The 26914-nt window shown below is 36.7% G+C and overlaps 2 protein-coding genes across 2 annotated transcripts in view; one reads left to right on the top strand and one right to left on the bottom strand.

Annotated features, from left to right (window-relative positions):
* Positions 1–25050, bottom strand: part of LOC106871910 (sorting nexin-25) — a 41950-nt gene extending 16900 nt beyond the window's left edge. The window contains exons 1-13 of the mRNA XM_014918667.3: positions 24638–25050; positions 22788–23032; positions 21753–21913; positions 19741–19872; positions 18761–18936; positions 16069–16255; positions 14855–14928; positions 12974–13050; positions 10667–10780; positions 9767–9858; positions 8109–8148; positions 3502–3621; positions 101–242 (exon numbers count right to left, since the gene is read on the bottom strand). Of these exons, the coding sequence (XP_014774153.1) occupies positions 101–242; positions 3502–3621; positions 8109–8148; positions 9767–9858; positions 10667–10780; positions 12974–13050; positions 14855–14928; positions 16069–16255; positions 18761–18936; positions 19741–19872; positions 21753–21913; positions 22788–23012 (1540 nt within the window). The 5' untranslated portion in view covers positions 23013–23032; positions 24638–25050. The remainder of the gene's footprint in view (positions 1–100; positions 243–3501; positions 3622–8108; positions 8149–9766; positions 9859–10666; positions 10781–12973; positions 13051–14854; positions 14929–16068; positions 16256–18760; positions 18937–19740; positions 19873–21752; positions 21914–22787; positions 23033–24637) is intronic.
* Positions 4355–6225, top strand: LOC149133056 (zinc finger MYM-type protein 1-like). The gene is made up of 2 exons (XM_089360657.1): positions 4355–4473; positions 5609–6225. The coding sequence occupies exons 1-2, from the start codon at positions 4355–4357 to the stop codon at positions 6204–6206; spliced, it is 717 nt and encodes a 238-aa protein (XP_089216783.1). The 3' UTR covers positions 6207–6225.
* Positions 25051–26914: the final 1864 nt, after the last annotated feature.

The raw sequence follows: 26914 nt of genomic DNA, 5'->3' as shown, positions 1-26914 counted from the left end.
CTTAACTAAAACATTCATAGACAAAATAACAATCACAACTTATGAAAGAGCAAAGAAAGAAGGAAAACAACAATGAGAACAGAAATAATAGATATCTTACCAAGAGGAGATTTTGCAGAGGGTTCACTTTCCAGAGCAGCTATATATTCATGATAAATATCACTGACTATGAAAGATGAATAATGTTCTTTTTCTAACAGTTGGTAAACCTGGGTCTGGCCATCGGCAAAACCATCCAGTCCCTGCAAGAGAGAGAATACAAAAAAAACTGTAGAGCAGTGGTTCTCAAACTGTGGTCTGCAAAAGTAGTACTGGGGTTCTGTGAACTAAATTCAAAATTTCACACAGACACACACACATAAGGATAAGCATATTAAAAGGGATCAGTGAGAAAACTCATTTAAATAAAAGGGGTCCTTGGTAGTGAAAAGGTTGGGAACCACTGCTGTAGAAAGTGGGCCCCTACCTCCCGAAATGGCATGTTTAGATGAAATGATATTACTACTATATATTCCTTATGCAATATATATATATATATATTTGTCATCTTTGGATTCTTCTAAAGTTGTAGCAATTATCAACATTTGTCTGTTCTCATTAGAAATTTTAATGAAACAATATATCTATATATATATATATATATATATATATATATATATATATATATAAAATCTTGTGTTGGATATGCGGTATTGTTTTTGATATATATATATATATATATATATATATATATATATATATAAAATCTTGTGTTGGATATGCGGTATTGTTTTTGTGGTCATCCACCCTTATGTCTCCATTCTAACTATAATTTGAATTCTAGCTCATGCTGAGCACTTCAACTCTAGCCCATTTTTATGTATTGTTATATTAACAATATCTAACTATACAAAAAATTACAGTTTTTATATATATATATATATATATATATATATATATATATATATATATTAGGGCGGTGAGCTGGCAGAATCATTAGCATGCCTGGCAAAGTGCTTACCGGTATTTCATCTGCCATTACGCTCTGAGTTCAAATTCCACCCTAATATAACAAAACCCTTGCATCGAAAAACAGATGGAGGTCCCAAAATATTACATACAATTATATGTTTCAAGACTTACTGTTGAAATAATTTATTTCATATATGTATGTATATGTGTGTGTGTATATATATATATATATATATATAAGCAATGTTAATTCTCTAAATGAAGTATTAACAGTAACTGCACGATAAAGTGTAGTATATTGCCACTTAAGTGTGGCTGACCCCTAGGGGTGGATGTTACTGTTGCTTTTAGCCCCAGGAGGACATCTCCTCCAGCTGGCTTATCGACACACGACTGTGTCCTGTTTGCCAAGGGAAGTTATATATATATATATATATACACCTTGGTTCTTAATTTTGGCACAAGGCCAGCAATTTTACAGGAGTCAACACTTGCAGTAAAAATGAGTATTCCTGTGACAGACTGGCATTCTGTTCAATGAGGGAGTATATATGCTACAGAATCTGGGAAACCAGCTTTATGAGTGAACATGACTTGGGAAGAAAGTTCATTCATATCTTCTACACCCACACACTCACACACACACACACAGAATCTGCGTTGAGCCTATATGTTCACAAGACTCGGTTTATCCAGATTTTCAAAGTATTTAAGCTGAAAGTGCAAGACTCTCCACTGAATAAGACAACACCTTGAGTTCAACCCCACTAAGCAGCACATCATCATCATCATCATCATCATTTAACATCCGTTTTCCATGCTGGCATGGGTTGGAGGAGTAAATATCTTTAATATGGCTCTAGACTCACTTAATGCCTTGTGAGTCAATTTGGTAGCAGCAAAACTGAAGGAAATCTGTCGTGTATGTGTGTGTACATGCATGCACAAACACATATACATATATGTGTGAATACTGTCAAAGCTTGAACAAAACAGTGGTATTGTTGATATTCTTTGTTGACATCACGACCAGTCACTCCGCACTTTCACAAACATCTGGAATAAAAAATATCCCTGACTTGAAAAACAATTACCATCTTGTAGCATTTGGTATTTCTTTAACCAGTACATGCTCAGACCAGCAAGATGTCTCTCTCAGAAACGACATCTGAATCTTTTTATATCTAGTTTTTTTCTCTCAGTTTGTGCTCTGTTATTCATTCACCAAGCATTACTCATTCAGCAAAGCATGCTTACCTTATTTCTTTCAAACCTTTATAACATCATCATCATCATCATCATCATCATCGTTTAACGTCTGCTTTCCATGCTAGCATGGGTTGGACGATTTGACTGAGGACTGGTGAAACCGGATGGCAACACCAGGTTCCAATCTAATTTGGCAGAGTTTCTACAGCTGGATGCCCTTCCTAACGCCAACCACTCAGAGAGTGTAGTGGGTGCTTTTACGTGTCACCCGCACGCATCACATATAATATCACAATATGTTGGGCTTCACAGAGGCAATGACAAAAGACTGAGACCTCTGGAGATATGCTGTGACTGAGAAGACCCGGCAAATAAAGTGAGTTCACAGCTGTAACCTACACCAGTGTCGCATAACCAACCCACTCAAAAGTACCTTAGTTTGTAGGACAACATGCCGTGCTTGAGGAGACCTACTGAGTCAAGTACATCAAAATAAAATAAAATCACAATCAAATAGAAATTGTAGTTGTGATCCCTGTGTCGGTGGCATGTAAAAAGCACCATCCAAACGTGGTCGATGCCAGCTCCCTTTGGCCCCTGTGTCAGTGACATGTAAAAAAGCACCCACTACACACTCGGAGTGGTTGACATTAGGAAGGGCATCCAGCTGTAGTAACACTGCCAGATCAGACTGGAGCCTGGTGCAGCCTCCTGGCTTCCCAGACCTCAGTCCAACCCATGCCAGCATGGAAAATGGACGTTAAATGATGACAATGATGATGTAGAATCTGCCCTTCACTAGGAAAGAGAAACTTTTTGTTGCCAGCTGAGGTAATAGCTCCTTGAACTTTTAGCACACCATTCTTACTTTATCAACTGAGCTTTCAGAACATCCACTTCCACAGTTAATTAAGTGACCTGAGTAACAAAAAATAATTCTAGGGAGCCTTCCCAGCTTTGAAGGAGTTGATTTCACATCTATTGTCACCTCCAATGCTGCTGCCAGTCTCAAGCATGAATCCTTTCTCTATAGAAGTTAAGTCTTGTCTCATTTCCTGTTAACTAAAACTTTAGTCTTTGCTAGGTTGAATCTAAGGTCTCTAAAATCTAAATTTCGCTTCCAAGCTTGGAATTTCTTTTGTTGATCTTTGACCAAATCAGCTATGAGGACCAGGTCATCAGAATATATAAGTTTCCACAAACAACTGAGTTATCTTATGAAACTGGATCAAGATAGAACCACAGCAGTCTTGTTTTAACTAATTCTAGCACCTCTACATCAAAAAAGTTATCTCAGTATGAAGAAATAAATGGAAGAACAAATAAAGTAAACAGACTTACTGTGTCTCCAAGAACAAAAGCTTCCATCATCTTAATGATCTTCTTTTCCAAAATAATATTGTTGTTAGATGAAGAGAAGTATTGTTGTAAGATCTGACATGCCTTCGTCCGTTGTTCATCCTGTAAAATAAAGATTTCTTTTTTTGACTAAACAAAGTCAAATCACTGAAAATGAATGATTTTCAATGAAAATCTTAGATATTTTTTTCTTACTGCAACTTAAACTTATTTATTCAACATTTTTGCTTCCACAGTATTACAATTACAACTTTTACCTTTCTTGCAACTTATGAAGATCAGGTAAATTTCAAATTTTGGCATAAGGCCAACAATTTCAGGGTAGGAGTTAAGTTGATTACATAGACCACGGGTTTTCAAACTGTGGTCCCTGGACCACAGGGGGTCCGCAAGGACAAGACAGGGGCTCCGTGGACAGCAAATACTTTTTATGGGCAATTTGATTTTATATATGTTTTTTAATCGAAATCTTTTAATTGACGATAAACCTATTTGTTAAATACGGTTAAATAAATAAATGTAAAAATATGTGTTATTTTAAGCAAATATTTATGTGTAAATTTCATAAGCGTTTATAAGGGGTTCCCTAAGGTAAAGCCTGAAATATAAAGGGGTCCGCAAGTCAAAAAGTTTGAAAACCCCTGACATAGACTTTAGTGCTCAACTGGTATTTATTTTATTGACCTCAAAAGGACAAAAAGCAAAGTCAACCTAGGCAGGATTTGAACTTAGAATGTAAATATGGATAAAATGCCACTAAGCGTTTTTCCCAGTGTGCTAATGATTCTGCCAGCTCACCACCTTACTTGGACTAATTTCAAAACTGATTTACAAAATGTTGAAAGAAGATCTCTACTGCAACTGTCTGGGTCTTCAGGTACATGAGGACACTGATCCTTACTACATTACAATCTCAAAGTCTACTTGGGTGCCTTTTTCATGGCACCAGCACAAGTGAGGTCACGGCATACCAAGTGTGGGGCAGGGAGGGAAGTCTGCCCTGGACGGCACAATTTATTTGTATTAATAGAAATGCAGTATAAATATTATAGACTTTAATAATGTATAGTAGCTATTAAAATTTCCTTTAAATTTAAATTTATCATCAGTAAACTTGTATTATGTGTTAATATTGTGTAATATACAGTATAATATTGTTAATACAGTAATATTGTGTGTTACTGGACAAGACAGTGTGTCGATAATATTCAGAAAGTTGATTATCTTTTAAGTTGGTCTATACTAAATTTGGTTTTATTCACATAAATTTACAATATTACTGATATAATTTGAGATGAAATGAATTAAGGACAACGGTGCAGCATTTTGAAAAAAAACAACAGAAAAACGAGAGAAGAAAGGCGAAATGAAAGTGCCATAATTAAATTTCTCATCAGACCCAACCATCCAGACGAAACTGGTATGACTATAGAAGTTCATGGAGATGATGTTGTTAATGAAGTGTAACTTGAGAAGAAGATGAAGTTGATGATGCTGATCCACCACAAACTACTGAAGAACAAAACTCTAATATTAATTTGAAGGGATGTGGCCTGCTAAGTTTAATCACGGTGACGGTATTCAGGAAATCCTTGTACAACAAGGATCGAAGGCTGTGCAAAATATTGTCTGTGAATTCAAAGAAGTTGTATGTCCAGGACAAAAAAAAAAAAAAAAAACTGAAAGGGGAGACTAGAAAACTGTCAAGAAACTGGGTTTTTCGAACTTTACAAAACGGGGAAAAAATCTTGAGAACTTGGATGATATACTCTCCATCAACAGAAACCATGTTTTGCTTTTGTTGTAAGCTATTTTCAAGTGAAAACTCAAAGTTTTGCTCAGTTGATGGTTTTAAATCTTGGTGGAAGTTGAATCCTAAGATACAAGAACATGAATCTAACCCTGCGCATGAGAATGCGTTCACTTAGTGGAAGGCACAAGAAATTCACGTTTCCAAAGGCAAAGTAATAGACGAAGAACATCAAACTCTTGCTGAAAATGAAACAAAGAAATAGAAGCAAATCCTGACTAGATTCTTGGACATAATTATGTTTCCTGCTAAGCAAAACCTAGCTTTATGAGGCCATAGAGAAAACATTCTAGTTGAAAAGGTAAATGAAAATAAAGGAAATTTTCTGGAGCTTGTTCAACTGATTGGAAAATTTGACCTAGTGCTACGTGAACATTTGGTGAAAGTAAAGATTGATAAGTTTACAACTTCCTATCTCTCACCAAAAATTCAGAATGAATTTGTGAACGTCCTGGGAAATCAAATGAGAACTGCAGACATTTCTCATACTGACCAAATTTCTCTGGTGCTACGTTATGTTAGAATAGATGAAAAGGAAGTAAAAGTAGAAGAATCCTTTCTTCATTTTATTGAGATGAAAGGCAAAAATGCTGAGCAAATTACATCAATGATTCTGAAACAATTAGAAATGGATGACATTAACATTCAAGACTGTTGTGGACAAGCATTTGATAACGCGGCAGTAATGGCAGGTCATCGATCTGTTGTTCAAGTGTGCATCACAGAAGTTAACCCAAAAACTGTATTTATGCCATGCACCAATCACTCTCTGAATTTAGCAGCTGTGCATGCAGCTTCAGTTACATTTTTTTGGCACATTGGACCATTTATTTTCATTCTTCTCAGCCTCAACTCATCGATGGGATATCTTGATTGAGATAACTGGTGCAACTATCAAATAGGGTGGGGAAACAAGATGGAGTAGTTGAGTAGATGCAGTGAAAGTTGTACATAGAAAATTCACAGAAATCATCACTGCACTAGAACGGTTGGTGGAAGATGCAGAAAACGCAACTACGAGATCTGATGCAGGTTTAATTCTTCAGGCGATGCTGTCAGTTTCATGGCCTTTGGAGAAATACACTTCCAGAAATTAATGATACTCAAAAGTACCTCTAAACGAAAGGTCTGGAGTTGCAACAATGTGCCATTAAACTATCAGCCTTGAAAACTTCTCTGTTCATTAAACAAAGACAAAACAGTAGATAACGTTTCATCTACCGAAATTTGCTCTGATATGGGAATGAGCATAGAGTGTCAAATTCACAAAAAAAAAAGAATGAGCTACAAAGAAAGTACCGATGCCACTCTAGGCTACGATGCTGAGCTAAGAAGAGAAATGTTGTCAGTGATAGATAGATTGGTTGAAGAAATAACCTCTAGATTTGAGAGACTTCACGACATAGCAAAGAAAAACACCTTTTCCACACCATCCAATTTGTTAGATACAGAATGTAATTGTGATGTAGATGCTTTTGATGAGAATATTAAGAAAGAAGACTTTCTGGTTGAAAGGGCAAGACTGTAAAATTATTTGGTGGCTGCTGATGCTGAAGACATGGAAGGGCCTTTGCAAGTTCTTCAGTTTATTCGGAAATATAATCTTATCGATTCATTACCAAATATTGTAATACTTTTAATGGTCTTCCTAACTCGTGCCTTTAGTGTTGCTAGCTGTGAATGGTTCTTTTCTAAACTAAAGCTCATCAAGAACCACCTCAGGTCAACAATAAGTCAACAATCAGTCGACCTTGTTTTGACTGATAGTCAAAGAGCACAACCTTGCAGATAAAATTAATTTTGATGAAATCATTCAAGATATCACAAAGAGGAAGGCACGTAAAATCAATTTGTCAATCGTTTATTTTTGTAATTCACTCATCTTCTGTTCTCTAACATATTTTTCCTATTATCTTTTTTGTGTATAAACATAATAAAAGTAAATTCGAGGGAAATAAATGGCTGCTACAGTTTGTCTTCTTATTTTGCATACATATATACCTGTATTATTCCGTTTTTGGCGTTTTGAAGTGTTATTAGAACTTTTAAGGGGCGGCCAAATGAACATCTGCTCCGTGCGGCACTTTTACTAGGTACGCCACTGCATGTAACTCACAAGATGAGAGCCCTCGAGTGAGTAAAGATATAGTGTTGAGGGAGGTGGATTTGTGCCAGGGGTTGAAAGGCTAAAGCATGACAGAGGGACAAGAACAGGTGTCTTGCTGTAGAGGAGATACATGGCTACCCCAGCTAGAAAGGGAGACAGGATGGTGGTGATGAGGTGTTACAACATACCTTCAAGGTGTAAGAAGGTGGATAGAGAGAGAATAGGGATAGAGAATCGAGGATGGCTGGATGGATGTGAAATGAGAGTAAAAGACAGTTAGAGATGGGGGTAGAGGTGAATGCAACTTAATTTTGGTATCTGTAATGGTAACTTTATTTTGTCAATCTCAAAAAGCTGAAAAGCAAAGCTGACCATGGTAAGACATGAACTCAGAATACAGAAGGCTGGAACAAATATAACAAATTCTAATCACTACTCTAATAATTCTATCAGTCTGTCACCTTAAACTTGATATATTAACCACACACACATGCACATACATGTACATGCATGTACACACACAAATCTCATTCCTATAAATTTTCCAGAGCAACAAGAACCATATGAGAAGTATCCTATAATCTGGCACTCAACCACAAAGCAAACTGAATTTTTTTAAACAATACTTTATAAAATTGCATGACATTTGACCATAATATTATTTCTACCTACCTTGGCAATTTGCTTTAACTCTTCAACATCATTCCAAAACCTACAAAATTAAAACAATATTGCATATTAATACAATATTATTTTGTGGGTTAGAGTAAGAAAAATGCAGACACAACATCAGCATCATCATTTTAAAATCCACTTTTCCAAGCTAGCAGGAGTTGGATGCAGTTTATTGAGGCATATTTTCTATGGCTGGATGTCCTTCCTGCCACTGACCTTCATTTGTTTCCATGCAAAGTAATATTTTCCCATGGCTGGACATGTTCTTGCAGAATACAGGAAGTGAATGACATTGTATTTGTATGACAGACATTCATTTATAACTATCATACAATGTCAAGATAAGGAGACACAAACATGCACACGCTCACACAAACAGCACAGTGGGACTGAACACAAAACCATGTGCTTGGGAAGCAAATGTCTTGACCACACACTCAAGCCTATGTAATGTAATTTTAATGGCTATTTTGCTATGCCTGAGTGGGAAAGTAGGTTGAGGGAAGGCAGCCTTCTCCAACACAGTGTAGCACCAGTAAACCTGGTCCTTTGTCATCTCCTTAATAAGGTGTAACAGCTTCAGATCTGTCTTCACCATTTTGCTGCATGTCTTCTTCAGTCTTTCTCTTCCACAGATTCCATTTACTTTGAACACACACCATATTTTTATACAGCAGTCCTCCATCTCCAGACATCTCACATGCCCATACAAACACAACCTCCTCTCTTACGTCTGGTTCTCCTTATGTTTAGTTTGTCTCTCGGTTCATTTGTACTTTGTCATTCTCACACACCAACATTAAACAACTACTAGTGGAGCATGCTCTCTTCATTTCTTTCTACCTTTCACAGATCCTCTGTGTTTAAGGACCATGTCCTTCTACCATGCAGCAGTGCATTCTGCACACAAGCATCATACAATCTATTCTTTACTCCGAGAGAGAAGCCCTTTGTTACTGGCAGAGTTAACAGCTCCTTGAACTTCCCCCTAACCAGTTCTTATTCTGATTACTATATTCTCAGAACACATGCCTCCACAACTAATTAGGCCTCCCAAGTAACAGAAACTATCAACTACTTCTAGAGAACCATCTGAACATTGGATAATATATGAAGTATATCTTCTCTGTTAACCTACTTGTGGTCTCATTTCATCTATATCCAAAGTTTACACTGGGTACACCTTACAGAATTCCTTACCTACACTTACACTAATATCAAACAAGAATAATTTTTTGATGGAATCAGGGTCCCCTTTTCTTTGTACTTATTTCTTTTATGCATATGTATGTATGTGAGTGTGTGTACACACTTGCTGAGCTACAAGCAGTGACATTTTTGTCATTTTTCCTATCCAAAAAAATCATCCGCTTATTTGCACCTTCAAAGTGTATAATAAAACATCCCTTACTTGAAAAACAGCTAAGGATTAGTGACAGAAAGGGCATCCAGTAGTAAAACAATGCCTTAAAATCATATCCATTTAACCCATGCTAGCAAGGGAAAACAGACATAAAAGCAAATGAATATCTTTAAACATTAGAGACAACAATAAGCACTCTATTAGTTGCTTCTCTTCTCCCAGCAGTTTATACCTGTGAAGTGGATGCAATAATATATTTTTTTAATAGACAGTTAAAATGATTGATACTTACTCTAGAAGTGCATGGGTATTGTTTCGACGAAGAAACTTCAGAAAGAAAAGTCTTAGTTCTGGTGTGTCCATCACGGTTTTCACTGAAAAAATCTGTAGTAAGGAAGGAACAGACAAAAAGAATGGATAAACATTTCTCATTAGTAACACTTTTCTGGGTTCCTTAACATCCAATCTATAAATCTCGTGTGTACAGTTACATGTACAACTATTACTATATGAGTTAGAGCTCCATGTAGATTATCTTCATCCAGTCAGCTTCCATCATAGTGGAACACTTAGTAGTGTTACTAGTTATGGACTTCAGATATTAGATCTCTGTAAGAGAATGCAATAAAGTGTTTCCCTGGTGACCCATTGTAGTCAGGCATCCAAATGCATTTGGAACATCCACTGCAATGGTGAACCTTATGTAGAAACTATTAATTTACATTATTTACATTTGACAGATATTTGTCCGCATCTTGTTTGTTGTTAACACAACGTTTCGGCTGATACACCCTCCAGCCTTTATCAGGTGTCTTGGAGAAAATTTGAACCTGGGTTCTCATTCTTAAGGTATTTTTCGATGTTGTTGTTATTATTATTATTATTATTATTTTATTCATATTATTAATTTATACTTGTGCTTATCTTAATTTTCCAACACACACACACACACACACACAAAATATCTGTGCTGGTGCCATGTATAAAACACTGGTGCTGGTGCCATGTAAAAAGCACCCATTACACTCTGTAAAGTTGTTGGCATTTGGAAGGACATTCAGCCAAAACAGACAATTGGTGCCTGGTGCAGCTCTCTGGATTGCCAGCTCCTATCAAACTGTCTGACTCATGTTAACACGGAAAATGAACATTAAATAATGATGATGATGATGTGAACCATTACAAGACTTACTTTCCGACCAGGAAGAGTTAATTCTTCACTGACACTTCCTTCACCATAGCATTTATAGTCAGGGCCACCAATTGCATGAATCCTTTTCTCACAAGTCGTTTTAGCAACAGTTAACTGAAAAGAATAATAGGAGATATATAACTAAAATGTTTTTAGTGTGTGCTTATAATTTTTAAGGCAACCTGTTGAAGAAGGTGGTAACTCCAGATATAGAATAAAAAGGGTATCTTCACTACCATTGTAAACAACCATCCTCTACCAGTGCAAAGATAAAAACATACCCAATTTACATTGTAAAACAGCTGATGAGAGGAAGGGCATTTAGCCATAAAATCCATGTCAAAAATAACAACACACAGGCATAGACGTGGTTGTTTGGATACAAAGTTTGCATCCCAACCACATGGTTTCAGTTCAGTCTCACTGCATGGAACCTGGAGCAAGTGTCTTCTACTAGAACCCCAGGTTGATAAATGCTTTGGGAGTGTATTTAGTAGATGGAAACTGTGTGTGTGTTTGTGTGTGTGTGTGTGTATATATATCTTTTTCTATACTAGGCATAAGGCCCGAAATTTTTGGGGAGGAGGCTAGTCGATTAGATCAACACAGTACGCAACTGGTACTTAATTTATCAATCCTGAAAGGATGAAAGGCAAAGTTGACCTCAGCAGAATTTGAACTCAGAGCGTAAAGACAGACACAATACTGCTACACATACTTGTGTTTATCTTAATTTTCCAATACACACACACACATATAAAACATCTGTGCTGGTGCCATGTATAAAGCACCCATGCTGGTTCCACATATAAAATACTGGTGCTGGTGCCATGTAAAAAGCACCCAGTACACTCTGTAAAGTTGTTGGTATTTGGAAGGGCATTCAGCCAAAACAGACAACTGAAGTCTGGTGAAGCTCTCTGGATTGCCAGCTCCTACCAAACCGTCTGACTCATGTTAACATGGAAAATGTGAGTGTATATATATCACCTGACTGGCACTCATGCTGGTGGCATGCAAAAAGCACTATTCAAGTGTGGTTGATATTAGTGCTGGTGGCACGTAAAAAGCACCATTCGAGCATGGTCGCTGCCAGTGCTGCCCGACTGGCTCCTGTGCTGGTGGCACATAAAAAGTACCATTCAAGTGTGGTTGTTGCCAGTGCCACCTAACTGGCTTCCATGCCAGTGGCACGTAAAAAGCATCATTCAAGCATGGTTGCCAGTACTGTCAGACTGACCCTCGCATCGGTTGCAAGTAAAAAGCACCCACTATACTCTCAGAGTGGTTGGCATTAGGAAGGGCATCCAGCTGTAGAAACTTTGCCAGATCAGATTGGAGCCTGGTACAGCCTTCTGGCTTTCCAGTCGTCAGTCAAACCATCCAACCCATGCCAGCATGGAAAGTGGACGTTAAATGACGATGATGATGATGATAAATATATAAATATGTATGTATAATTATTAGTGACACAAGCAATATTAATACCAAAGGGTAATATTTATCCCACTTAAAAGTTGATGTTGTGTTAGAACACAAAATACTGCAGTGGCTATCATGAGAGAACCACTCATATTGGCTTTTGGTGCATACAAGCAATCTTTTTATATCATTAGTGAGAGACAAATCTCTGCACACTGGCAGTGACAATTACAGAGGTTTGTCTCCCACTGGTGATGTAAACAAGAGTGCTTATATGCACCAAAGGCTAACAATGAAAGGCTCCCCCACAGTAGCTACTGCAGTATTTTGTGTTCTAACGCAACATCCACTTTTAAGCGGGGCTAAATATTACCCATATATACGTATGTACGTGTGTGAGTGTGTGTATGTTTGTGTCATCTTGTCTTGACATAATGAGATAGTCATACAAGCAGTGTTATTCATTTCCAATATTCTGCAAAACCATGTCTAGCCATGGGAATATATTACCTCGCTTGGAAACAGGTGAAGGTTTGTGACAAGGAGGGCATCTGACCATAGAAAATCCACCTGAATAAAGTCTATCGGACCCACACTTGCATGGAAAAGTGAACGCTACAATGATGATGATGGCAACATAGTTGGCTGGTTTTTCTTTGTTGCTGTGTATAGGAGATGGAGAAGGCCAACTGTAGGTGAGGAAATGTCATGAGACCAGTCCAACCCATGCTAGCATTGAAAGATGGATATAAAATAATGCCAAGTTGACCTATGTAGGGTTTGAACCCAAAAAGTAAAGGGACATAACCAAATATTCCGCCAAAGTATTTTGTCCAACACTCTACTGATTCTGCCATGATCAAAGTGCTAAGTCAAATTCCTTACTTGGTTGATGTATATCTTCAAGTTCCTGGCTTTCAAAAGATCTCCTTTTGCCATACTCTTTGGTACATGAGCTTTAGCTGAAGAAAAGGAAAAAACAAAAATAAATATAACGAGTCTACTTGTCCAAGTTTTACTGTGTCATCGGTGCCAAGATTAATTTTCTAGAGTTTCAAGAATCTTGTGAATGTCTTATCTCCAGAAGTTATTGTGAATATATATTCAGATAATATTTTAATTCTAGAGATTAATTTTTGCTTAAAAATACATTTCTGGTTTTCAATCTCTCTGGCTCTTTTTCTTTCCCACTTTTTCTCACACACACACACACAAGACACATGTGCATGCATGCATGTAGCACTCAATATTTAATACCTTACTGTCCTTTCCAAACAATACTAATTATAACCAACCAAATTACACATTACTTCCCAAAGGAGACTCTTCACAGCCAATCAGATTATATCTCTTTTCAAATATTTAATGATCGTGAACAAGTTCAACATGTTAATTATTGATGTGTCAAAAGTTGAAACACTTAACAGTGCATGTGAAGCCCCAGTTTCAAGATTAAAAATTAACTTAAGACATAAATATGATTAAAAATTAACTTCATCATCATCATCATCATCGTCATCGTTTAACATCTGCTTTCCATGCTAGCATGGGTTGGACGATTTGACTGAGGACTGGTGAACCAGATGGCTACACCAGGCTCCAATCTGATTTGGCAGAGTTTCTACAGCTGGATGCCCTTCCTAACGCCAACTACTTAAAATATAAAAAATGATTGTTTGTATGGATGTTCTAAATTATAGGCTTCATTTTTGTACCTAGGTAGCTGAAACTTTGCATAGGAGTACATCTTCTTTAGAAGGTAAGAGCCTATGTGACTTTTAAGTCACCTAACTATATTGAGTTCAAATCCTGCTAGAGTAAGTTTCCACCTTCTAACAATAAAAAAATAAGCACCAGTTGTCTACAGGAAAATCAGTTAAATTGATTGAAGACTCTTCTCAATAAATTTATATCTGATGTTGAAGTAACAAATCATTTATTCACTAACATCACTGAAAGAAACAAACCAGACTTACCATGCACTATTGTAGTGCGTTGCTGTATTCACCTTTAATTGGTATATTTCCAGGTCCACCTGGGTGGCCCATCAAGCAGAGTCTCAATCAGTCCTCGTCTCCACAATACACCTCCTTATTTGCTGTGACCATGTGGCATGAGGTTGATCAACATGAGCCATTAATCCAGCCAGATCTTCAGTGAAGAGAACATGGGAAGCAGGGTCGAGCTTGGAAAATTGAGCAACATGGCCAAACAATCTGACCTGTTGCTCCCAAATCATGCAAGTAACAGGACACATACTAGTTTCTGAGTAGAGTCATTGGTTGGATATGAAATCCAACCAATGGTAACCCATAATCCTGCAAAGTGTCCTGGTACCAAAATAGTTCAGTGATCTCCAATAGCAAGCATTTATATCTAGATGAACAGAGCCGTTTTCATTGCATAGTAACAGAGATGAAATTTCTTTTCTACTCTAGGCATAAGGCCCAAAATTTTGGGGGAAGGGGCCAGTTGATTAGACCGACCCCAGTACACAACTGGTACTTAATTTATCAATCCCGAAAGGATGAAAGGCAAAGTCAACCTCGGTGGAATTTGAACTCAGAATGTAAAAATACATGAAATACCGCTAAGCATTTCACCCGACATGCTAACGTTTCTGCCAGCTCGCTGCCTTAACAGAGATGAAATTTGAACCTATAATCTCTCAACTAGTAAGTACTGCAACTATTCTATCAACTCAGTCGATTGTGATCCCCAACAGAGTTTAAAAAGATGGAAAAAAAAAGTAAATAAGGTATTTACCTGTGCTGATACCTTGTGACTTCTTCCAGTTGTTAATAGTTGTAGCTTGCAGAATTTCACTTATGATATTATATCTACAAAATCAATAAATCAGTATTATATATTTTGTTTATCTCATGTAAGTCTTTGTAGAAATAAAGTGGTACAGTAGATGAGGTATTTGGCTACCAGCCTATGCAACCTACTATTCTATGTAACTGTCTGACTTTATGCTAACAAATAAAAAAATACACTGAAGTTAATACTTTGATAATGGTGATGATTATGATAATCATCTTTAATGGAATATCTTATGTGTTCTTTTACAAAGGCTAAAGAAGAACAGAACTCATGACATTAGCAGGCATTCCCAGATTGATGAGATCAATGCAGCTACTGTTCAGTTTGAGCAGGGAAAATGTGGACAGGAAGACAATTCTAGAGGATTGTAGCTCTGGGAAGGGACAGTAGAGAAAAGTGTTTATAGTACGATCAACGAAGAGGGACACAGTAGTAATAATGAGAGAAAGAGGTACAGATGTACAGGATTGAGTTGTGTGAATGTGATACACAGACAGTTTTAGAGGTCATTGCAGCAGTAATAAAAAAAGGAAGCAAGAAGAAAAACATGTCTCTAAACCAGTAAATTGGTGAGTGAGTCTTTACCAACCAGATGGCCTATTTTATGAATGTATTCAAGGCTGTCTGTGAATGTAGAACCCACCATTCAGAATAATATATAGGCTATAATATAGAGTTTGGAATATTTATTTCTGTTCTTGCAGCTCTACAAAAACATATTGTTTTGGTTGGCATTGCCAACTGAAATATCTCTATTACAGATCTGCATAACAAACTTTGTTGTTTTTCTTTTTTTTAACAAAGTCAGATTTTAATTCAGTCCTGCAATCTGCCAACACCAAATATGTAGTGACTGTAATTGTATAAAGAAGTTGTCATACCTCAATCACAGTCCAGATATGTCAGCAGTACTCGAAGAAGTGTTGAATTTGAGCAATGTACAGGCTCAACAATAGGTTAGAGTTGAAATATTTTGTTGCCCTGAAGAAGGTTATTGCATACAGTCATTAATTATACCTCCCTTGTAGAGCTACTGACATATATATATGCTGAGCAATCAAGAGCAAGCATCTCTATTAAACGCACAACAGAAAAAGAATAAAAAAAACACAGGTGGATGAGAAAACAAGAGAAAAACTAATTGTTTTTCTTACCGAAGTTGTTTGAGGCATTCAATGTCTTCACAGTTTTGAATCATTTTGACAAAATCTTCATATGTGGCAGCGTAAGAATAGGTTTTCCTGGTGTCTTCTGACAATTTGGCGCGGTAACTTAAATAGGAGCGCAGTTGTTCATTGATAAATTCCGGATCACATAACAGATCAATGGCAGGCTTCAGAACTAGAAGATGAGGCAGTAAAAATAAATTTATGCAACAACAACAACAACAATAGCAGCAGCCACCGCCACGATGATGACAACATCCTTCATTAAACAGACTCCAAAAATAAAATAAAATACTTTAGATTGTTATCTGAATAAGTCCAACTATCCCTACCTCACACATAAACATATATACAAAGACACAGTTATGGCGTAGATAAGCTGCTTATTAAAAAGAAATTTGCATCCAAAATGCTTTTAAATCCTGACAAAAAGAACAACAAAATCCCCTAATGTCTACTTCCACTCCTCAATAGATACAAAGTCAGATGATTAAATATGATAGAAAGAAAATTAATTAAAACATTTATTTTTCTAAACTGGAATGAAATAGAAAAAAGTTCATCAGTAAATTATTTTGTTCATTTTTAAATCTAAGCAGTGGCTTCTTGTAATATTAATATGTGAAAGAAATCAAAGAAACAGTGTCTATATAGTCATTCAATCTGCAAGAAATAGCAGCGAAATCTCTCACAAATTAGATCTTAAAGTCTTAAAATGGGAATGGAGCATATATATATATATATATATATATATATATATATATATATATATATATATATATATATGCCATATAATGTATATCTGCCACAAGTTCTAGTCCTTGTTGCAGTGTGGTGGCCCTGAGAGCTAAGCCAGCAGAGTGCCAGCACCTGATAGGGCCTCCTATGCTTGACAGGTCAAAGAGAGACCAGACTAATATGGACCACCGCTTCCTAAAAATAAAAATTGGTTTGGGTAGGGCCAATATCTTAACTTTGAAAAAGCAAGGTTACAGAAGTATCAATGAAAATTCAAAACAAACAAGAACTGGAATAGGCCAGCCTCCCCTCAGGGAAAGACAATCCAGAGTCAAGAACAATGGAAAAAAAGTTGTCAATGGCTTATGTTCCTTAACCCTTTAGCATTTAAACCAACCATATCTAGCCCAAATATTTTACCTGTTTTATCTTCAAGCTGTAAAAATCTGGCCTTATGTACCAACCCTACAATGTCTTTCTAAAAATATACAATCATCGCATTTAAATCTCAAAGATACAAGATACAGCACGATAAATTCTAAACTATGTGAATTAAAAATTATTAAATTTGACAGAGTAATTTGACAGGGTTAGGGAGCATAAGGCTTAAGTAAATATCTACACTATGTCTTTTAAAAAGTATGACTTGATGGTCATGGGTTGAAGATATTCGACCACAGGTCTGTTCAATTAGGGCTGACGAAGAATAAAGAAAATTGCTATAAAAATATCAGCAGTGTTCCACTCCCACCCAATACAAATATTTCATATTCTTGTCATTTTGTTGTTTAGCTCTGATCAAGCAGACTAATGATCAAAGGTATTCCAGCCATGCCTATCCTATCTTTTTCAATGTAAACCTTTTTCATTTAGGATAGAGAGCACTTTTCAGTTTTACTGACGATATGACAACCTCTCCAGTTCTGGTGCCATAGTAAAATGTGACCACTATAAAGTGGTTGGTATTAGGACAGGCATCCAGTCATGGAAACCATGCTAAAATAGAACATACAAGCAAAACATGATCCTCAAACCTGTCAAAGGGAGCAGTGACTCTGGATAAGTGATTGAGACCGTGATGACCCATCCAACTCATGTTAACATGGCAAATGAGGGAGCTTTGGATACTATTTCTAGCAGGACAGGCAATTGCTTAGAAGCTCCCTTGGTGCTGTTATGTGATATCACCACACCATCACCATCATCATCATCATCATCTGTAACAGATATACTTTAACTCTCACAGACATTTTTCTCGTGATTTTTCCTCTAAGAATTTCATCCAACTGAAAACTATTCTGCTTTTAGTGGAAGTACTGTATGTGTCTCTCTAGCAGCCAATGAGAGCCTCTTTGTGGTCACTGGCTCACTAAAAATAGCAGCCAAATCACATACAACCAATATTTTTTTTAATGGGAAGGATCTACACCTCATTAAACCCAGCACTAAATACAAGCATGGTTGCGTGGTTAAGAAGCTCTTTGCAACCATGTGGTTTTGGGTTCAGTCCCACTGCGCAGCACCTTGGCAAAGTGTCTTCTACTATAGCTTTGGGCAAACCATAGCCTTGTCAATGTATTTAGGTGGAAGCTTTGCTGTGTGTTTATATGTGGGAAAGTGCTTGCTTGTGCCTCCTGTGATAGATGCAGGGTTAGATTAAATTTTATGAAGGGCTTGTGCTGATTGAGAAGATCTTTGATCAAAGGAGTTTCAACCATAACAATCTCATCATACTTTCAATTACAGTGTAGTAATATGGCTATATTATCCAATGTGTCATTCCTTTTAAGATCAAACTATGTCATTTGAAGGAAATTTGACTGCTATTTCTAGCCAGTCGAGTGACCATATAACAAGTTGTCAACCTGATCCCAGGTATTGAAGAGTGCATTAATTAAAAATAAAAACTTCGGAAAAATGCTGAAAACAACAGGAAGCTTACCAGATACAGTGAAAATCTCCCTCAGTAAATGTCGAACAATATCACAATGAGCATAGTTTGTAGGTAGAAGTACAAACATTATAGAGTTGGTTAGAAATCTAAGGAATTCTTTCTCCTTTTCTTCATTCTCCAACCAGGGATAAATTGTGTATTTGTGATTGGCTGATTCTTTTGACCTAACAGGAGCAACAGAAGAAGAAAAAAGAAAGTTACAGATCTTGTCACTTTTCTGATGATCAGTTACTTTTAAAAGGAATATGGATTCACTGGAGTATACAAATCTTACAATGTAATCTATTATTATCAATATTGATTTCAAATTTTGGAACAAGGCCAACAATTTCAGAGAAGGGGTATTGATTATATCGACCTCGGTGCTCAACCGATCCCAAAAGGACAAAAGGCAAAGTTGACCTCAGCAGAAATTGAACGCAGAACGTAATGACGGATGAAATGCTGCTAAGCATATTTCCCGGTGTGCTAACGATTCTGCCCACTCACCAATTCATTTTGTGGGTCAGAGCCTGTAGAGCATGGGTGAGGAAAAGAATTGACTGGCCTTCGTAGGATTTTCGAGCGAGATCGTTACCAGTGCCCCTGGACTGGCTCTCGTGCGGGTGGCACATAAAATACACCATTTTGAGCGTGGCCGTTGCCAGTACCGCCTGACTGGCCTTCGTGCGGGTGACACGTAAAAGCACCCACTACACTCTCTGAGTGGTTGGCGTTAGGAAGGGCATCCAGCTGTAGAAACTCTGCCAAATCAGATTTGAGCCTGGTGTTGCCATCCGATTTCACCAGTCCTCAGTCAAATCGTCCAACCCATGCTAGCATGGAAAGCGGACATTAAACGATGATGATGATGATGATGATGATATGGCTTACTGTGTCTCTTTTATGATATTTGTGGGATTGAAAGAGACCAAAACTGAATTGGTCAAAGAAACAAATAAAAAAAATATGCAAGAAAAATTACTTACGTTTTAGATGATAACCGTATCTCTTTAAAGTGATTGTGTAATGCATTAATGAGGTCCTGTGTCATAAACTTCACCATGTCAACTTTTGACAAACGAACAGACAGTTTCTCTATTACAATCCAAATGTCAGATCTGTGAGTAAGGAAAAAGAAACATTCATTATTATTATTATTACTCAGCATTTGATAGTTTCAGGCAGATTTCTACTGCATCACCAGCTACACCTCCATGTTGCTGGGATGTATGCAGCATTGTGTGTTCTTTTTTGTTGTTGGGAAATACAAACTCTTTCAGGCGTTGTATTGCATCAGTTTGTTTTCCTTTGGGATTTGGTTGTAGTCTTTTGTTGTATTAGTGTTTGTATTGTGTATTGTGTGAGTAATGCAAGTTGTGTTCTGTCAGGTATCCAACCTATAGAGTACATGCGATGGTTTTTTAAAATTATTATTATTGTTCAGTAGTTTTATTTTTATAACGTGCTTTCACTTCACTACCGAGCGCAGCTCTGTGTGCCTTGGGTATGTGCTGTGGTTTGCTGTGATGCTCTTATGTTTACTGTATTGAAAGTGTTTTGCGTAGGATGTGTGCAGTGCCCAGTAGTGCAATTTTCTGTATGTCATATATATTTGTAAGTCCTGGTGTTTTTGTTATGTATTTGTCTGAATATTTTTTTATTATACCTAAGGCACCTACTATGATAGGAATTGTTTCTGTTTTTAGATTCCACATTCGAGTTATTATTATTATTATTATTATTATTATTATCATTATCATCTTCTTTGAATTCTGTTTCCATTTCTTGCTGAGTGTCTTCCTAACACTTAGAGAAGAGAAACTCACTGTACACATTGGTAGGCCATTAAAATAAAGACACCCAAGGGCAGGAGTAGCAAGATTATACCTACCTAGAAAGGAAGGTGGAAGAGGGTTAATATCAGTAGAAGACTGCGTGGAGTTTGTTAGAGTAGATATAGACTCCTATGTAGGTAGTAGTGAAGAAAGTTTATTAAAAGCTGCTAGAGTCACAGTAAGACATAGGGAAACCAAAAACCCAAACGAAATTAAAAACCAGAAAAAAGACTAGAAATTATCTGACTGGCAGGAGAAGGCATTGCATGGTAGATAGTTTCAGCAAATACTAGTAGTGAGACATGGTTATGGCTGCAGAAAGGAAAACTGAAGGGAGAGACAAAGTTTGTTAGTAGCTGCACAAGATCAAGCATTGGATAACAGCCAAGCTAGACAAAAACCAAGTAGATTCCCAATGTAGATTATGCAAATCAAAAGAGGAAAGCATTGCTCATATAGTAAGTGAATGTAGCATGCTGGCACAAAAAGAATACATGAAAAGACATGACAATCTGACAATCTAAGAAGAGCAATCCACTAGTAGCTATGTAGAAAGCTAGGATTTGGAACCAAGTAAAGTACTAGAAAGTAAGAAATAGAAGATGTTGTGGGACTTTGACATTCAAACTGACAGAGTAATAGAAGCTAGAAGGCCTGATTTAGTAGTACTAGATAAAGAGAATAGAAAGTGCCAGATAATTGACTTTACAGTCCCAAATGATGAAAATATTAATATGAGAGGTAAAGAAAAATAGCAAAGTACCAGGACCTAGTTATTGAATTACAGAGACTATGGAAAGTGTATGTAAAATGTACCCCAGTAGTTACAGGTGCATTGGGAACAATCCCTAAAGCTCTGAACAGATGGATAGAGGAAATAGGCATAAAACCCAGTTTAGTACAACTGCAGAAAACAGTATTATTAGGGACAGCTAGAATACTTAGGAGGGTTCTTGGCATCTAAGGTCACTTGCTGTAACCCAATAGGAGGATTCTTGGCATCCAAGGCTACTTGTTGTAGCCCGATGTTAGGATTCTTTTCTTTTCCAACAGTCTAATCTGTTGAGTGTATATGAATAATAATAATATTATAATAATAATAATAATAATAATAATAATAATAATGATAATAATAATAATAATAATAATAAATTGCTACTCACTTGATTAACTGTGCTACTGACTCATCATCTTTACCAATAGGTTTATACCATGTCATGACAAAATCTCTAATTGACAGGTCGATTACTTCAAGAATAGCCAAATCCAAGTTCTGTGATGTCACCACTTTCCTCTGTTTTGAGAGAAGAGCCATTTTCTTTTTCTGCAAATGAAAGAGATAACAAAAGAGAGTAAAGAAAGGAAAAGAGAAAAAAAAACCCAAACTTTTAGCAATTACTTCACATAACGTTTCATGGGTACATTTAACTTCCCAAGACTCTCTACTAGAAGTAAAGATGGGATGGTCATAGCTGAAACACTTTTTATTGTACATCTGCTCATTCAGGGCTGACCTAAGACTAAAAAATACTTAATTTCAACTTTTGACAATGGTTGCCATGCTATACAGCAGTGACTGCCAAGGACATGCGACAGCTTGAAAGAAATAAAGTTAGTATGCTTTGCTGGATTTGCACTGTCAGTGTGCATGTACAACAAAGTGTAAACATCTTGAGAGAAAAATTGAGTATAAGAGGCATCAGATGTGACTGATGTGCAAGAGAGAAGACTGTGCTGGTATGGTCATGTGATGAATATGGGAGAGGATAGTTGCGTAAAGAGGTGCCGATATCTAACTATGGAGGGAACCAGAAAGACACGAGACAAGGTGGTGAAGCGTGATCTTTGAATGTTAGGCCTCACGGAGATGATGACAAGTGACCAAGATCTCTGGTGATTTGCTGTGCTTGAGAAGACTCACCATGCCAAGTGAAATCGTAGTCATGGCCAATGCTGGTGACACGTAAAAGCACCTACTACACTCTTGGAGTGGTTGGCATTAGGAAGGGTATTCAGCTGTAGAAACATTGCCAGATCAGACTGGAACCTGGTACAGCTCTCCAGGTTACCAGTTTCAATCGAATCATCTAATTCATGTCAGAATAGAAAGCAAGCACTGAATGATGATGATGATGATGTTTCATTCTTCATTAGTTGTAAAAGCGAAATGTGTTTTTTTTAAAAAAAAGAATGCTTACCTTGACTTTCTGAACCAGAAGCCCTAGGAAACTTGAAGTCTGAGGAGGTAATGCTGTACGGTAAAATGGGCTTCTGTCAATGAACCATCGCACTCCGACCGACACACCAAGAAGGCAGACCGATGCATAGAGCAATGTGAAGGAGATATAGCTAAACAAACCATGGCGCCAGAATACTGCAAGTGCCACACCTCCAATACTGAAAGCCAGGGACAATCTCTTCATTATATCAACAATTCATCATCCTTAAAAGGAAATAACAAAATAGACATTTTAGAAATAATCTGGAAAATATTCAGTTCTGTTGCACATTTCACATTAGAAGCACTAACATATTTTTTTCTACCTTTAAGGACCATTTGCACATTCATAACTACAAAACTATATATATTTATAGTTATATTTATATCTGCTAAAACAATATCATAATACATAATACTTATGTATAAGTCACAAGTCTTTATACTTGATTTCAACTGAAAACTGGGGTGAGGCTTATATATGAGGCAAAACTAAAATTAGGAAGTAAAAAAATTTTGTAACAAGATTTAACACTAAATTAGGAGTGTGACTTAAGTAAATATGGTAGCTTTTATTTACCTTCTAATTTAGTTTAGAAAATATCAATCATTTCATGAAGATAGTGGGTATACAAAATCAATGTTTAAGTTGTGTTTCTGTAGCAATAAATAGTTGAGAGGAAAATCTACAATAGGATGGTTGTCTATTGCAGCTATATATTGTTCAGTAACATGATATATATCCTGCCTAAGAATGAAACAAAGTGCCTACAGCACTTACTTCACATCTAGTGTATGAAATATACACGCATGCTAACCACTGGTATAAATTTAATAATTTCTACCCTCGTATTTATAAAGTTATATACACACTGAAGGATTACCATATATACCAGAGTAAGTACATAAATGTGAAACAAGGCGGAAAAAATAGCATTCAAATACAGGAGGTAGAGTAAAATGCTTCGTTAATAAAGCTGCAAAGACATCACAAAAACTGTTATTCAGAGTTTCACGTTCCTGCTCGTCTGAGAGTTTGAGTTGAGAAACCAAAACTGACCGACGGATGGGAACGTCAAACTGAGTAACAGTTTTTGTGATGTCTTCAAATATGCTCGAGGAATATTCGAACCCGCAAGAAAGCCATTCACTGTATTTCGTCATGGAGAAAATTTCTCGCTGTTGACAGCGGGTTCGAATATGGGCAATCTTTCGTTTTGACGCGAAGGCGTGTGTGCGCAGCTCAGCTGCGAGTTATATCGAAGGATAGCTCGAATATGCGTCAAGCATATTTGAACTGGCAACAAGTTTGTATTCATACACATCACTGCTTAGCGCTTTCGCTCTGTATTATATATATATATATATATATATATATATATATATATATATATATATATATATATACGAATGAGGGACAAACGAAACAAAAGGGCACTCAACACATATAGTAGGAGTTACATATATTATAGTTTGCTTCGGTTCTATGCGACATAGTCTCGCAGGCCTCTAATAGAAGGCTTTCTCTTTTAGGCTTCAGACATGTTTGTTAGTAATTGTATGATTCTTAAGACAAGTGCTGGTAAGGGTTTAATATATTTGTCAATTAAGTTATTGCTTAGACAACGATTGTCTTTATTTACTATATGTGGTTGGAGCAAACAGTTATATATACAATTACTCTCGTCATGAAGCTATACATGTTTTCTTATTTCTGAAACGAAATCTAAGAACTAGTTATATTGTTATTTTTCAAAAATTGCATTAGAAAAGAAATAAACGAAATATATATTAAATGAATTGAATGAAATTATTTATTGATCTACGTACGGTCTTTTCTCGTTTAATCTGGACTCCACTTTGATCATTCTGTTTTGCTTCCGTGATCAACCGGTGTCCCTTGAATATGTCACCGACGAAATAATTTTCTTAAATCAATGTGCTTCATTTTATTGGTGTTATCTCTTCTCACATCTGCAGTCATTTCTTTCTTTCGTAGATTGCTACTCCTGTCTTGTGTAAATCATTTCTTTGTAAACCAGATTTTTAAACCTATTTTTCTTAGCTGTTGTTTTGTAGCTTCAGCTGTAAGAACCATCAGAGCGTTCTTGTCACACGGCTGTCAACTTTCGCTTTCGTCACGAATCCCCACTATTGTTTTATTCTTTATTATATATCGTAATTTACTGTAATTTAATGATCAAAATAACCGAACTGAACTCAGCTGAGAAACCGCTGCAAGTGAGAAGTGTTGATTATCATAATCAAACATAAAAGGAATGGAATCTTTTTAAATTTCTTCCTACCATCAGAATTTTTTTTCAAATTTTCCACATTGATGTAGTTTTGTATGTTGATGACGAAAATTACATTTATTTTCTCCAGAAATAAATAATAAAAAAGCTCAATTTTTGTTATTAGCATGCAAATTTATTCTGTTGTGTCTGGGGAGAGTCATTTTCTTATTGTGCCTTAAAATTTAACACACTCACCGGTAAAATTTCCACTTATTTTTCTTTTTATTTTCCTAAAATTTTCAATAAGAAAATGACTCTCCCCAGACACAACAGAATATGCTTCAACACACGAAATCACATAAAAAATCTTGCAAACCAAATCCAAAAACGAAACATGCAAATTTACTTCAGTGCAAAAAAATTGGAAACATACGGCGAGAAAAAATTTTAAAGATCTGTACACTAAAAATAAATAAAATAGCGGGTACATTTTTTATATCGTCAAACATTATATTACTGACGATGGCATATAACTCATGCACACACACACACACACACGCATATGTATGTATGTACATATCTATATATGAGTGTATATCTGTGTGTATATATATATATATATATATACATATACACACACACACACATATGTATATATACATACATACACACACACATATGTATGTGTGTATATATATGTGTGTGTCTACATATATACATACATACAGGTATACATACTGGGTTTTGAAACAGCTACTTGACCATTCAGATGTCAGCATGATATACCTTGACTTCGCAAAGGCATTTGATAAGGTAGATCATGGCATGATATGTAATAAGCTGTGAGACCTTGGCATTGCTGGTAAACTGGGTGAGTGGCTACATGACTTACTTAAACACAGAAGTCAGGTAGTTGCAGCCAATGGTGCCCTTCCTAAGGAAACTCAAATCCTAACTAGTGTCCCCCAGGAAACTCTTCTGGGGCCAGTACTGTTTATAATAGCTCTCTTAGGCATGCTCATGGTCACTCAGACAGCTACTGTCACTAGCTATGCCAATGATACAAAATTATCACAGGTAATAAAAAACCGAGATGATGTCACAAGCTTACAGCAGGACCTAAATTCAGTCTATGAGTGGGCCAGGGTATACATCATGCAGTTGAATGCTGGAAAATTTCAAGCACTGCACTATCAACTCATGAATACAGTACAATCTACATATACAGGACCCGAAGGCACTACAGTCCCAGAGTCACAGGCAGTGAAAGACTTGGGGATCAGTATGCACAATGACACATCATTTTATATGCACATTAGCAAGATAGCAGCAAAGTGCAGACAACTGGTGGGATGGATACTAAGGTCCTTCAAGACAAGAGACCAAGAAATTATATTGATCCTGTGGAGAACCTTTGTTCTCAGCCACCTGGATTACTGCTCCCAATTATGGTTACTACATAGTGCCAAACTAACGGTCCAGCGCCACTACACTAACAAGGTTGAAACAGTGCAGTGAATGAGCTACAGGGACAGGCTGAGAAAACTACAGCTTTACTCCCAGGAGCGAAAGCATGAGAGATATGCAATAATATACATATGGAAAATACCAGAAGGGCTAGTACCTAACTTTGGCATTGAGTGTTACGCAAATGCCAGAACTGGCCATCATTTTATTGTACCAACGGTACAATCCACTTCATCTAAATTCAGGATCAGCTATTGCAATAGTCTAAGGTTCAAAGGCTCACATCTCTTCAATGCCCTACCACAAAAAATAAGAAATTTGCATAAGGTGGAAGTAGATGTCTTCAAAAAGGAACTAGACATCCTCCTTTCCACCATACCAGATGAACCAACAGACTGACATT

Source organism: Octopus bimaculoides, chromosome 12, assembly GCF_046866305.1.
Source record: "Octopus bimaculoides isolate indiv1 chromosome 12, ASM4686630v1, whole genome shotgun sequence".
Lineage (NCBI taxonomy): Eukaryota > Metazoa > Mollusca > Cephalopoda > Octopoda > Octopodidae > Octopus > Octopus bimaculoides.
Note: the sequence above shows the minus strand (reverse complement) of the source record. Positions and strands in the feature narration are given on the sequence as shown.

Excerpts from the sequence above, each read along its gene's own strand:
- LOC149133056 (XM_089360657.1), top strand. The coding sequence starts at position 4,355 with ATGTTGAAAGAAGATCTCTACTGCAACTGTCTGGGTCTTCAGGTACAT. Across the intron at positions 4,474-5,608 it reads TTTTCATGGCACCAGCACAA|AGAAAACATTCTAGTTGAAA; the intron begins GTGAGGTCACGG and ends ATGAGGCCATAG.